The sequence below is a fragment of the Cygnus olor genome, chromosome 16 (genome assembly GCF_009769625.2).
Source record: "Cygnus olor isolate bCygOlo1 chromosome 16, bCygOlo1.pri.v2, whole genome shotgun sequence".
NCBI classification, from domain to species: domain Eukaryota; kingdom Metazoa; phylum Chordata; class Aves; order Anseriformes; family Anatidae; genus Cygnus; species Cygnus olor.
This window is the reverse complement of record NC_049184.1, coordinates 11,173,682-11,188,765: the sequence shown is the minus strand read 5'-3', so window position 1 is coordinate 11,188,765 and position 15,084 is coordinate 11,173,682. Positions and strand designations below refer to the sequence as shown.

General features: G+C 39.8%; 1 protein-coding gene across 4 annotated transcripts in view; it reads right to left on the bottom strand.

Annotated features, from left to right (window-relative positions):
- GNAS (GNAS complex locus) overlaps positions 1-15,084 on the bottom strand; it is a 151,033-nt gene that overhangs the window by 5,880 nt on the left and 130,069 nt on the right. For all 4 annotated transcript variants that reach the window (XM_040575415.1, XM_040575416.1, XM_040575418.1 and 1 more), the window contains exons 6-9: positions 5,826-5,880; positions 2,950-3,023; positions 2,172-2,230; positions 219-339 (exon numbers count right to left, since the gene is read on the bottom strand). In XM_040575415.1, the coding sequence (XP_040431349.1) occupies positions 219-339; positions 2,172-2,230; positions 2,950-3,023; positions 5,826-5,880 (309 nt within the window). The remainder of the gene's footprint in view (positions 1-218; positions 340-2,171; positions 2,231-2,949; positions 3,024-5,825; positions 5,881-15,084) is intronic.

Below are 15,084 nucleotides of genomic sequence, written 5' to 3'. Positions count from 1 at the left end.
TTACTTCACCCTCTATAGGGCAGCTACCAATTTGTAACTCTCCAGACTGTTCTTCAGCTAGATGAGTGTATGAGCCATTAATGAAAAAAGTACACAGCTGTGATCAAAGACTAGCTTGGATGGTGAGGAGAAGCAAATAATGTAGGCTACTCTGTAACAAGTCTTCACTTGGATTACTGATTTATGTGATATTAACAACGAAACCTCAATTCACAGACCTGTTGTTCCAGATACTCTTGAAGAGGTTTAGTGCTTCTTGAAGCCGATTGGTCTGATTGTCCTCTCGTATAACCATGTTGTAGCTACTGCTGGCCACCACAAATATGATAGCAGTCACATCTAAAGCAAGAAATATCCGTCAGTTAATACCAAACTTCAGAAGAAACATCCAAGAAATCTACAGGCCAGCCAAAAGCCGCTGAACTTTCAGCTTTATTAAGAGACCAGGCTGGAAAGCTATCGACTACACTTTCTAAGTACTGAAAAAAAACCATTAGTGATAGGAAAGAGTCAGGCCACAGACCAGAACCTGAAACAATGAAAGAAACTATAGAAATGAAAGGAACAGAAACAAGAGAGAAGAACTGAAGAAAGCAGATAATTTAAAGAAGACTCAAAAAACTGTACAGAAATTTAGAAAGCAATTCAGAGCTATCAGGAAAGGACACGGAGGCCAGTGGGGCTGCACCCCAGGACAACAGCACTTTTGATCTGTGTGAACAGTAGTAAGAAGAATAGTAGGTTGCTATACATTCATGGTTCATTGTATAGTGTACTCAAAGGCTCTGATCTCTGTCTTGGGACATATTCATAGGATAACAGAATTCTGATTTCTGTGTGGCTGTGCTGCTCCAGACCTCTTACGCTGACTTCCAAGCTCATCTGCCTCAGACATCAACAGCAGAAGAGATGAGTCAGATCGTGAGGTAACAGGAAAAGGAAGGAGCAGAGGTAAAAACCAAACAAGTCTGTTATAAATAGCACAGATGAAAATATTGCACGGTAGTTCCACATATATTGAGAGGGTTCAGATGGTACTCTGACAGCAACTGCAGCGAAATGAGTTCTAAGATGCCTTCTACCTTATCTCTGCCATAGGATCTCATTATAACTTGTCTAGAAAAAGACAGACTTTTGCATAGCTTCATAAATATTTTGTCCAAACAACAGACAAAAATAAGAAAATATTTTTCACCAACTCTAACTGTAAGAAAACTTGTATGTAGAAAGTTTTCAAATCTAAGCAGAGATGCAGAGTGAAATACAAGCAACACTTTAAGATACATACAAAGCTATCTAATTTAAACTGTACGGGAGTAAAGAATATAATCATCTAAAATAAACAGACTGGAACATCACTCTTCAGACTCTGGAGCTCACAGAATACTTGCGCAGATTTCAGGTCTTACCCATTTCTAGTTTGGTGCTGTGTTAGCATTCTAAGGAAACTAGCAGGTTATTTAACTGAGGGTATTTATTTATGTTTTCAGCAAGGACCTTCCCCTTATGTCTGTTTTTCAAGAAATGACTAAACATGCGTGGCTCCCTACAAAGGTGCAGATTTGTAAACTTCAACATAATTTTTTCACAAGGGTTATTTTGGGGCTACACTACACAATACTCTAGTGTTTTGCTTCCCATGTGCTACACGGTGTCTAAAAAGACAAATTTTCCCTTCAACCTCTTACAACATGAGAGTGTTGGTTCTGATTTAGAAAGAAGCACCCATGACCTAACAATGGGGATGCAATTATGCACAATACTATGACATTCTGATTTTATACCTACGTTAATTATATTGTAATTGTACTTGTTATATATGCACGAACACATGTAAACCTTCACTTTGAAGGCAGAATCTCCGTCTCACTCGGCTGACAAATAACGCACAAACACTCCAACAAAAGAACTACTTAAATGAAGGGAGGGAAGCTGAAGAAGATCAACAAACTGTAAAGTTACCAAGCTTTAATACCTTTCCACCCACATTCTCCCTAAAGACCATAGTTAGGGAAGTTTACATGACAAGAAAAATTCCATCCAGTGTGACTGTTTAGAGAATTCCTTACCAAGCTACATGGAAAAGATGATGGCTTTCACAAGGTGATAATCTAAGACTGCACATGAAGATTTTGTATATAACTGTTTTATAAAACAAATTCTAATCATACCATTAAAACACTGGATCCATTTTCGGCGTTCATCTCGTTGTCCTCCAACATCAAACATACTAAGAAAAAAAAGCATAAAATGAGTCACAATACTTCCCCCCACCCAAATGCAAACAGAACACGTAAGAAATTTTAGGACTTCCATGTCCTAGAAGCTAAAAGAAATTGAGGATTCTGAGAACCTTAACAGGTAACAGTCCACTGACATATGCAAGCAGGGCTTTCATTACAAAACACAACTGTTTGCTCCCACCAACACCTACAAATAAAGAGTAAGAAATTCTGGTGCATGCACATTGCAAATTCATTTTCACCCTTACAAATTAAGACAACATAAAAAAAAAAAAGGTCCTGCAACAAGTCATTTGCTGAAAGAAGTATCGCAGGTCAAACTATCTTTCTAAACTGGGACAATTAAGAGAGCATATATTTTCTGCTATTAGGTATTGTACAAAGCTTTTGGTAAAATATTTCACTATATAAGACAGCACTGAATCAAATAGAAAAGGCATTAGTAAAAACATTAAAAATATTTTGTTCTTTGTCATCTAAAATGAAAGCAGAAAATTGCATGCCAATTTGAATTTCTTTTTAAAATACATCTACTAAATTCAAAGATCAGAAAACACTTGCTTTCAATTAAGCATAAACTTGAGAAATACAAAAATAGTCTCAAGGATTACATGGTATTCTTTCCTCCAATTTAGCCTCATTCTTGTCTATACTGTATTAAGAAGAGAAAAAAAAGGAGAAAAAAAAGGAGGATATATAAACTTACTGAAAATTTACTTTGTCCACCTGAAATTTGGTTTCAAAAATTCCTGATGTCAAAACTCTGCATCTGAGAAGATCCTACAGCATAAAGGAAAAGTCACTGATTCAGCACATACTTTATAATTCTTCATATATCCAGCAACAGCAAGAAAAACCTTTTACTTAGTGCTGAGAGTGTGCTACAAAATCAGAGAAAAGAGCACCATCAAGCTGTATTTAAGTTTCTAATCTTGAAAACGTGCACACAAATATATGTGTGCTCAACTTGAAAAGCACATATATTCTCACAAGCAAGTTGCAAGTGCCAAGCTTGGAAGAGAAGGAAACATTTAAAGGCCACTCACAGCAAATGCAAGAGCTCAGAACAGTGCAGAATCATCACTGGAGATCTGCCTTCACTGAATTCAGTAGGACTGTGGCACACAATAGGACCTTTAAGCAACTGCCAACCAATTCCCAACCCCAGAAGACAGGTCTCTCCCCCCAGCTACTCATTGCTTGGCTGTTGAAAGGAGCGTTGAAGTCTCAGGCTTTTCCTTTTTATTTCTTTTTCTCCCCCTAACAGAACTACAAACTCAACCACTTAGATCTTATAAGAACGAGTTTTTTCAAAGATAAAATTTCATATTTCCTGTAAAGACAGAAACAATAACTTGAGAGCTACAAAAAATCAAAATGCTTGTAAGAGCTACAGAACTGTTAAAAAACAACTGTATTGGAATTTATTAGTGTCTACTGCAAAGCAGCAACAGCCATATGCAGGTAAGTAACATCTGCCTGCAGAACCTACTTTGCATAGGCTTCAGGTTCAAGTCACAGTCCAACTGTAACTTACTACCAAATACCACTTTGAATTCAATTAAAGGTTTTGTAATTTAGGACTTGAAGTTTTGGTGTTCTTCCCAGGAGATCTAAATCGCAGCTAAATTGTAACATTCGCAGAACATAGACAAGATCATACAAATGGAACAGACTGCAAAAAAAATTTACATGCACGCTACAAGGTATGTTCCTACTATATAAGAACCAAACTGGCCAGGGAAAGCCCAATCCACAGAAAATCCAAAGGTTATACAACACTGTTCAATCATTAAACTAAGTGGCTACATTTTAACATCAGTTGTCTGATACTGTATTATTGTTGACTGGGTATTTTAAATACTCATATTGAAAGATGTATACATTTAAACATTGTTCTAACTTGGTCCATGTGTTTGAAATAATTTGAAAACTCTGATGCTCCATATACAGAAACAAGCTTGGAAAACTGGGTTCTCAGGAGCTCTGCATCCCTAGAAGTCAATACAAGTGTGACAGAAAAAAACAAAACAAAACCCTACTCTTCTCAAGGAAAAAAAAAGGAAACAATTCAAATATTACTACAGTATTATTACGAATATTACACTCAATAGTTTTTAGGACAAACACGTAATACCCCAGAGGATAATCCACGTGGGCCTGTTTTACCAAAAGTTTGTGTAGAGATAGAATGCTGTCAGTGGCCCAAGAGAAGGACCGTAAGGTGTTGTTCTTTCTGTTACTTACAAAAGTAAAAGTAGGATTGTTTTATTTAGGTAAGTAGTTAAGTAATTTTCCTCATCGATATTGTCTGCTAAATTTTGGGATATTAACATCGTCTTTGGTTATTTGTCCTACAAGAGTACACTATATGCTTAGTTGCATTTCTTTTATGGGCAGAAAGTTAGGAATATGCGCATGATTTTGGACTAGAGGCTTGGTCTTAAAGAAGATCCTCAAATTCTCCGGAACAAAATGAAGACTACAATTCCTATTCTGATACAAAATAAAAACTTCTAACAAGGCCATTTTTACAATATCCCTTTTCTATTAAAGCCTGTGGAGTCATTTCATTGTGAGGTGAAATTCACCAAGTTCTACATGAGTAAGAATATGGAGCATGCTTAGATTTACCATGCTTTCTGCAAGTAAGAGCTAGATAACACTAAGAAAGAATTAAAACTCAGATTTCTATCTGCATTCAGGAAAGCCTATTTTCAAGTATGTTATTTAGTAACTCAAAAAGCTGATCTTCCCTGAAGGTAAACAGGATCTTGAAAAATGTGTCCTTTCCACTGTACATCAGATGGACATTTCTGCTCCTTGAAATATAACCCTAGAGTCTGCAGTCCAGCCACAAGGCCAGACCTGCACATGGTCTCACTAAAATGCCATCTGGGTCCTTCTAGCAAGTGGTAAAAATAGGATAATCTGCTAGTTTTGAACATACAGTATTTACTGTTGGCTCAGTGGTCCTAATTAGAAAATGAGTCTAATTTGTAAAGAAAGTTTGTCTTATTTGAAATTGTCTTTAATTACAAGATGTACCATTCCTAAAAAGAATCTATCCTGCAGAAAAAGATGTATTAACATACTCGTACCTGGAAAACTCTCTTGCTATTTATGTTGCCAGTCCTTCTATTTATCAGGAAGCACATATGAAAAGGAATACCCCATTATTTTTAATTGTGAATAATGTGTCTTCCTGCTTTTCTGGAAATCTGGCACACAGAAGGAGCCAGCGGGGCTGAGAAGATACCAACCAACTTTGCATCGAAGGAAGCACATAGCAGTTATTCAGCACAGAGGGCAGAACATTAGAAATTACTTATTCAAATATCTGAATTTTTGTGTTGCAGAAGTATAACATGTCTTACATCTAGACAGATTTTCATTTCACAGTACACGTATACGCATGAGCATGACCACAATCCAAATGACAAAGTAATTTTTACTGGAATATTATATTTGTTCAGTGCATGGTAATACCTACGTTAGTGCCACAAATAGCAATTGGATAATTAGAGATACAGAGACAGAGCGTGCAGGTAAGTTGTGTAATTTTTAATAAGTTTTACCTACCTGGTCAGATGGTGTATACTCATTTTGTTTGACTATGTCAATCTTGTCTAGAAAACTAGGAAAAAAAAAATAATAACTTGTCATTCTCAAATCAGACAAACTTTCTGGTACTTAATTAACTGACAGCTCCCAAGTAACAGTTGGTAAGTTTTAATGCATTCAGATTCACGAAGTGTTGAATACATGTAAATTGCTGAACATGTGTGTGCTAGCATTTAAATTGTGCATCTCCTAGCAGCACCCAGCAGAGGGCCAAATTCCCAAGTTTTATTCAGCAAGTCTGCTCATCTCATTCCAGCCCCCTCCCACTCCGCTCCCTCTGGCAGCAAACACGCACGTAGTTTAACTTGGGTGATATTACAGAAACCGTACAGCACAGTCTGCTCCTGCTAACAGTAAAACAATGACTCAAATAAACAGCCTATATGTAATATTCCAGAAAGTAAGATGAATATTTTTACAAACAAATGTATCGTCACTATGTCTTCTAATAAATTAAATCCCTAAACTGATTTCATTTCAAGTTCAGTTAAGTGTAAGGGAACACTGATTTTGTTGTCACCTGTTGGAAAAGCTTTTCAGTTTACTTTCTGAAGAAGTAGTCCTAGTAGGCACAGTTATAAAGTAGGTATAAAAATGTTTATTTTATTCAAATTCATTAGGCATTAGTTAAAGAAGCTATCTTGGAGTCTTTAAAACGTTTTTGCCAACTTGCTGTAACCTAATTATCTTTCACTTTAACTCAAAGGGCAAAAATCTCAAGGAACTAATTTGTTTTACTGTGCTGTTACTACAAGACTCAAAGACATAGAAAACCAAGTTTCAGAACACAGATGTTACACTATAATCACTCCGACCACCTTGTTTAATATCACATATGCATCAGGGTTACACAGGACCCTGACACCTTTTATTTTTGTACTAGTAGGAGTCCTCAAAATGCTTCTACAGTTAACTCTACTGGTAACATTAATGATTAAAATATATTGGTTTTAAGACTGATTAAGTTTCCTTTTAAACTCCTGTGCATGAATTCTTTTCCTTACGAAGCAGAAATCACAGTGAAAAGATGAATTTTCCCTTCTGATTCCTATTCATAGAAAGGGACGCTGAAACTGCACTAACTATGGTCATGCACACTGATTTAAAGGGGGAAAAAGGTAGCAAAGTCCCAGTTTCACAGATCAGAAACCAAAATGCCATTAAAATCAGATAGGGTCTTAGCCCTCTGTTTCAGCCCCTACTTCCAAACGACTCTCTAATACACAAGATGCAGTGCAGGGGAAGGGGAAAAACAATTGAATGTTTTAACAGTGGCTTCAGGGTAAAGGCATTTTTGCCAGGAACTAGATTACCTTCTTGTTTCAGAGACAAATGAAAAATAACTTTTGTTTAGTCGGAATTGCTGAATTTAACACACATCAAAATGTATCTTAACAAACATACTATTAAAAAAGTAAGATGTAAAGTTCAATTTCTGTCATGAAAGATGATGTGGACACAGACAGGTAAAACTGATCACCAAATATGTACTGCAATTTACAAGCTGGAGTTTTTCCTTCCTCTCTTCCAAGCTGTTAAATAATACCCTCTTCTTTTTAACCCTTAGGAAAAGAAGTAAAACTTTTTGTTCCGTACACAGGGGATGTTAAATAGGGATGACAATCATGAATTCCAACTAGCACAAATGCTTGCACATTATAAAGGGCTCTCTTAACACCAGTCTCAGAATCACATGGTGATTTCACAAGTTGGAGGATGCTTGAAAAATGTTCAGAACATAACACGTTCGTAAAGATTTTAAAGTGAATACTACGATGTCCCAGCCTTTCTGTACTGAATTTATTATCTGAGCATAACATTTCACGCAAGGTTCCACAAAAGGCTTTTTTTTTTTTTTTTTTTTTTAAAACACACTGCTAATCAGCTTAATGGATTTTGGAAACTGACAATTAGAAAATAACAACAAGATACTGCTACAACCTGGAACTGAAAGTACAAACCTCTTACTGTTGTTTATGCAGACTATTTTTAGGCCTATGATTTCCTTGAAAAACATCAGCCACATAGGAGCAGCAGTACTGTACTTGAGATGAATTCCAATAGCAACATTCATGCCAGGTAAAACAAGTTCAAATGGAATAAACATTTCTTCTTCCCTCCCAGATAAGTTCCAACGTTCACTAACATCTGATACTCGTAACAATATGAGTTCAAGAAGAAAGTCTTTCACTGTGTGATAGTAACCAGAAAACCTACGCTGCTTCCAGTGGCATTTTAAGGAAAATGGAGAAAAGCATGTTAAATGAGGATTTCCTCCTGTGCATACATCCCTTTTCATAAAAGTCTGCTCTGTCAACTTTAGAATGGGCTAAAGACATGAAAAACAGTTTGATCTTTCGCACAACCATTTAAAAAAACCACGTATCATTCTTTCAATTGAACAACTTCAAAATAAATGCGGTCTAAAATAAGGAGCAATAGCAGGAACATGAGAGTTCAGAAAAGTTCAATACACTATGTTCAGAGAAGTCTGTGTCATTGTTCGTCCAGACCAAATAATTTATCCAGTAAATGGAACTAATAATCAAGTGAGGTGAGAACAAAGCTTAATTCAAAATGAAAACAAATTCACCATCATTAATTTTTATTTTTAGTTCTTGTTATACTCTACCCAAAACATAAGTGAGGCCATTTCAGTACTACCTTGTGTGCTGAACTCACTGCTGTTAGATTGTTCTAAGTCTATTGGAGATATGCCCATCTGCTATGGCAGCAATGAACTTCACGGGGAGACGAAAAAAAAAAAAGACTGGTGAAATATTTCAAATAAAACTCTCAAATCACGAACCCAAATTTTAGACAGAGTAAGTTTTGCACTAAGTTACAAAGTCATTTTTTTTTTCTTCTGTAAAATTTTCCCAGAGATTATATGGGAAAGCTATTTTCCAGAAAGCAAATCATCCATTCAGCATTGCTGCCAATTCTCACTTAGGGCCAAATTCTGGACATGACTAAATAACAGCTATTGCTCTGCAAAATACTGTCACTCGGTATAAGGCACTTTTGCCTGTATTATTTATTAAAAAAAATACTGCTATGTTGCTATGACACATTAAAAAAATAAATAAAAGATTTTAGGTCATTTGCAATCAGCAATGCTGGGGAAGAAGCATCTCCAGGACAGCAGCAGATGTGTCCCTAGGATATTAAAATGCAAGGTATTAATAAAAAATTTAAACGATCTGAAATAAAAAAAACGCACTTTATTCTTGGATTCCTTTCCTCAGCTTGTGGAAGGAAAAATGCATGTGAAATGTTTTAAACACATCTTTGAGAAGAATCCAGTTTCTTTAACAGCAAGGGGTGTACTTAGAAAGCAGATTTCATGCAGACACACAGAAGCTTTCTTTAGCTCCCCCACAACTTAAATCATACACGTAACCCCAATTCTTTCCCAGTTTTTTAGCAAGCCTATTATGCCAAAACCATGTCTCAATTTTCACATCGAGATGCATGCAAATTTCTGATCAGTTCTGGAGTTCTTCTGTCATAAAGAAATAACTGCTCTGGTTTTGCTTTATTCCTCTTTGGGGGGAATTTACTGAATGAGCAATGCTGCTGCACGGCTAACAACTGCTGTCTCCACTTAAAGATATGCAACACATTAAAGCCTCCACCTCAACAAACAGCACAACTTCACCATTTGGGGAAAAACGGGGAGGGGAAATCGGGCTGCCTTTCCTTAAGCATTTCCTGACTGTCTTTTCAATAAACAGTAACTTGAAATTTTAGTCTTTGTGATTTGACGAAATGGTTGACAGGCAAGAAAAAAAACCTGCTCTATCAAGACAAGCTTTTGTTTTCAATCTACAGTAACACTGCAAAGGGCTCTTCAAACTGACAGCTTACCTGCGTTTGAAAAGCTCTATTCCCATTAGCTTTTTTTTTCTGTCAAGTCATAACCTGAATTTGTATACAAAATGTCTCTCTCTTATGACATATTAAGATCTCATCTTCAGCATTGGTAAGATGCTGCACATCAAGAATTCAAAAATTCAGTCCCAACTAAATACAACATTTGTCTGTAACTCAGCTCCTTCAACACTAGTACGGGAACTTTGTGAAGTTTCTTGCCTCTGAAAGCCTCGAGGTATTTTACAGACAGTAAATCATGCTCACAAGTCCTGCCTGCCTCCATTCACACTGCATTTCCTGTCTCTGCCACCACATCCTGAAATACACACCTTTTATTAACCTTGTTTTAAAGGTAGGGAAAAAAATCGAGGCACATGAGGAGTACGTTAATTGCCCAGAGTCCCTCGAGTCAGTGGAAATGGAATTTTCATTTCCTCTGAGTCATGTGTTTTTATCAAGATATTACTAAGAATTAACCACACTTGTATCTACTCCGATCACCTTTAAAGCAGTCTTCACAATTCATGTTTCTGTGTCTGAAATTAATATTTGTTTGCTGATCTTCCTAAAGAGTAAACTGTGCAAATGCCCAGAAATTTTTATTATTTATTAATACCCTGTCAGGGACTACAAAAATGACTCCAAGCTCTCCAAGGGAGTTTTTAAACTAAAATTTAATACAATTTAACATTAATAGTGTTTATAAATAATAATGCGCTTTTCATTTCTCTGAACAGATCGTGCTTTAGTTCTACTTCACTCCCTTTTTAGTCTTTGCCGTAATCCTTCATGCTATTCAGGAAAGGCTTTCTAAGAGCTAAATAGTTAACTATTTGATAAAGTCTTTCTTCAGCTGTTTTGTCCATGTAGAAGCCAGAGTCACAGGATTAGTACAAAGATATAATACTCTCTTTAAAAGGGTATTCAAGCCGAGAAATACGTGATGTATGTACTGTAACTTGAACACAGTTAAAAAAAAAAAAAAAAAAAAGTAATAATACAGAGGCGTTTTCCAAACCCTGAAAAGTCAGGTCTGCTACAGCGTCAAACCCATGGCTGCCCATGCAGACCAACGCGCTGCCCGCAAGCCCAGGGCAGCGGGTTTATTTTCCTTTGCAAGCGCGCACGGCCACCTCGACTGCCCCTCAGTTCTGTCTGTTCCTGCCACTCCTGGGAGCAAGCAGGGTATTAAGGGAGAAAAGTCCTATTTCTTAAACTGGTCATAAAGATTCCTTCTACATTTCAGCTGATTTATTTTGTAAGAGAAGCAGAAAAGCAGGTAGAGTTGCAGGAACGATGTAAATAAAACAAGCAAACATTTGATCTGCTAGTATTTACGGTATCCTGCAAACATGGACGTTACATGAAACCAAACTTGTCAGGTTTTTCCTCAAAATGCAGTTAAAATTAATATTGGGGCATTAATAGACTTTGCTTGGTTTTAAAGCTACACTAGTATTTGCTATGATCTGCAAAGCTGCAACGTTTGCTGTTTAGGTGCTGGTAGAAGACATGCCATGAACGCGTTCCTGGGTAATTTAAAACGTTCAGAAAGGCACAGCTCTTTTTTCCCCTAAGGAAAACTAGATAAGGGGAGGAAAAAAAAAAACTCCATCAAAACTTTTGCAATTACTTTAACCACTTCCCAAAGAAAATTAAGTAATCACAGCCTTTCGAGACAGGCACATACAGCCAGTACTGTAACAAACACGACTGGTATAACTGCAAGAGCACTGTTATCGCATGTAAAAATATCTCTGATACGTTGTTCTCGTAATGAAATTCTGCGTGGCAGCTCTCAGACATAAGGACACCATTCTAAACCAGATTTATATTGCAAATGGACTCTGATTTGTAGTGCAAGGCTCCAGCAGATACAAGCCCAAAGGCAACTCTTCAGAAAAGTTTCCCAAGAAGTTGCAAGTATTTTTTATTTCCAGCTACAGGTCAACCGGTTATTGGGACTTCCTTACTGAAGTTGCAAGGCACACAGAAGGGGTTTAACGAAGAGGTGAAGCTCCGAATGGACTAGTGGAGAGCATTCACGTGGCCCCAGCCCAGCGCAGCGCCTGAACCTGCCGCATTCCAGCCGCTTGGAGGCGGAGGGGCACCATGGCTCTCATTTTGAAGCAAATAATGAGAAAGCTGAAAAGTATGACTCCATATATTTGGAATCATCTTGTGGTAATCAAGGTTACAGTTCCTTATATGGTGTGGAGAACATGAAGCACACATAAAAAATAGAATATTAAAACTAGGGGGGATAAAGAAGCGCAACTATTGCAAAAACCCCTAAACGCACCCAACCGACCGAGCAGCGAAGCCCCGTAGTTTCGCGTTGCCACGAAATACAAACCTTGCCCTAAAAACAAGGCCAGTTACGCGCCCCGCTTCCCAAGCTGCCTCATTAAAGCAGCGTAGGGCTCCCGGAGGCCGCGAGGCATGAATGAGTTTCAGAGAAACCCCGGCGAACGCAAAGCCTGCCTTCCAAAATCGCTGGCGACCGAAAAGCGCAAATGGGGAAAAGGTAGGAGAAAAGGAAAATCTATTTAAAGCAATCGTAGTTGTCTTTTTTTTTTTCCTCTTTGCCTGTCTAAAGTTAGTCTGGCTTAGAGGATGCACTAACTTTCCCAATCAGTTTTACATTACAGCACAAGTCCAGAAATAGCTCCCAGCCGCCTTGGCCTCTAGCACGGTTGCCATGACAATGGAACCACAGCTCTATAAATAGCTCATCAGCACCAAATCTTGTGAGACACATCTGGAACGGGGCCAGCCCAGCCCCAGCTCGACAAATAAAAATAGGCACAGGCGGTTTTCAAAGGCTGGAAAGGTACAATGCGGCTCGGCCCGTGCCCGGGGACGGGCGGCAGGCAGGGGAGCGAGCCCCGTCGCTCCCCAGCACGAGGGCCGGGGGGCGGCGGGCCGGGACGAGGCCCCACGGCCCCTCACGGCGGGCCCACCGCTCGGCCCTTCCCTCCTTTCCAGTTCTCCTTCTTCTCCCCTAGTCTGCAGCAGAGCCGTACCGCTTCCGAACCCCTCACAGTGCAGTCTTGTGCCCGGGAGGCCATTAAAATAAGGCAAAGCTGAAGAGAAGAGATCCTCACGAGTCCCCCCTCTGACTGTTTCTGTAGGATTTTGCCCTCAGCGTGGCTCGGTGCTCGTGTGAAGCCGGCAGGCGCCCTGGCCGGAGCCGGAGGGCTGCGGTTGCGTGCTGCAGCACAGCCGTTCCCCAGGCCGCAGGCACACAGCTCCGCTCCTCGCCTGGACACGGCACGGCCGCGACCAGGAGGTTACAGAGCGAGGGATCCGCGCCCCGGGCAGTCCCGGGCCTTGTCTTCGGAGGTCGGCGAGGAGCGGTGCGAGCCGGCCCCTGCTCCGTGGCCCCGCTCGGCAGAACTGCCTTTTGAACGAGCGCTTGCTTTCCCTCGGTGGGTGAGAAAATGAAGTATTTTTAGCCCAGACTCTTGATCAACCCATTCAATTACATCCAAATTATCTGTGTGGGAACAGAATGTTATGTCAAAAATGTTATTCAGTGTATTTGTCAATATTACCCAACAGTAGACATTTGTATAATCGGGAGACTCAATATTTTCTGCAGCGTATGAAAGCAACGGTTCAGGAATAAGACTGAAGTTGTACGGCTTGGCAATTTCAGACACGGGAAATAGTAGTCAGTGTGATATAACACAGCGAGCACAACTCTCAAAATATAAAATCTTCGCTGCTCTATCAGAAGCCAATAGAGACTACAGATGGTAATCAAAATACTGAGACTATAATAAGCATTGAAGCCACAGTGAAATATCTTCCGTATGCCATAAAGGCACCAGTGCACGCATTCAACACAAACTGCACCATCAGCCCACAGGATTCCTTTAGGTCCCTACATGGATATTTTCATTTCTAAAAATTGTAGAGTAACTTCCATCCAGGCTCAAATCTGTATGTAAACTTCCCTTCCCTTCCCCCTTCCGTTCACCACATCCAGCTTGCTCATTTGCCAGCCAAACAATGTATATTTCAGAAAACAGCAGTTTTCACAGAAATACTTCTGGAAAACGTACTTTATAACATGTAATGTAATGCGATTCAGAATTTATTGGTTTTTATAAAGATACTCCAAGCTAGTTTAAGAGCCTATAATCAGCTGCATGTTTGGATTTAAATGATATAAAAAAGAACAGTATGTATGTATTTCTTCCTAAAGAAAGCAAATTCATAAGTAATTATGAGATAGCTCTCTCTGAGTCACACAACGAATGAACCTCCTGGTTTTGTAGGGGGGAGAGGGGAGAGCGAGGCAGAGGGCTGGCAAACAGAAAGCACCGCCCGGGGCCTGACCTGGCCGGGAGCGCGGCCGCTTGGAGGGGCCGGGCAGCGCCTGCCCGCTCCTCACCTCGCCTTGGGGCTGCTGAACGCTCCCGCAGCGAGGGCCGGGGGACGTCTCCTCCCTACGCTTCCACTAACCGAGGGCACGCTCTGCCCCACACCGCAGCTGGGTGCTTTTCACACAACCCCCCTCCCCATCGCTTCCCCACAGCAATACGCGAAACAAGCCCCAAATCTCAAGCCCTTTCCGGCTGCCCTCACTTGTACTTCTCAAACCTGGAAAAGAGGTATTTTCGCCGTCTCACGACTACCAACAGACCGGTTAAAAACAACTTACTCCCGTATGCCCCCAAGGCGCACCCCGCGATACAAGCCTGTATATGTCACATAGCTTCACAACAGCCCCTCACCCCGCCCCACCACATTACTTCACCGTGCCAGGAGGAAACTTAAGCTGATCCAAGCCTCAGGTTGGGTCCAGAAATGAAAGGTAACGGTATGAATGAGATCACTGTGCTGGGATTTGATCCCAGGGCAAGCCCGGGGCGGAAACACGGCTAGGGAGTGGGGAGGAACATGGTGCAATCCCTATTAGCTTCTGCTTTCTTTGAGGGGGGAAAAAAAAAAAGGCTGCCAAAGAAGACAAAAACCAAACAAGGGAAAGAAGAAGCCACTAAACATTCACATAACAAAATTTCCCAATTCACTTCCCTTCCTGCACCTCTTCTACAACTTTTTTTCCCAAATTTTAGTGGGCCAGAGCAATGAGAGACTCGGACCTAACCGGCGATCCTGTTTGTTGCAAACCACGACAAATGGATTGCTTTAAACATGGGGATGTTAGCCCCTCTTTACAGTTCGAAACAAATGTGTTTGCCTGGTGCCATTTCCACCTATCTGTATTTACGGATTGGTGTTCAAAAGAAAACAAGAACTGAATTAATCAGGAGGCAAAGTACCAGTTATCTCCGAAGAATTCATGCATTACTGGAAACTGAACGAAAGG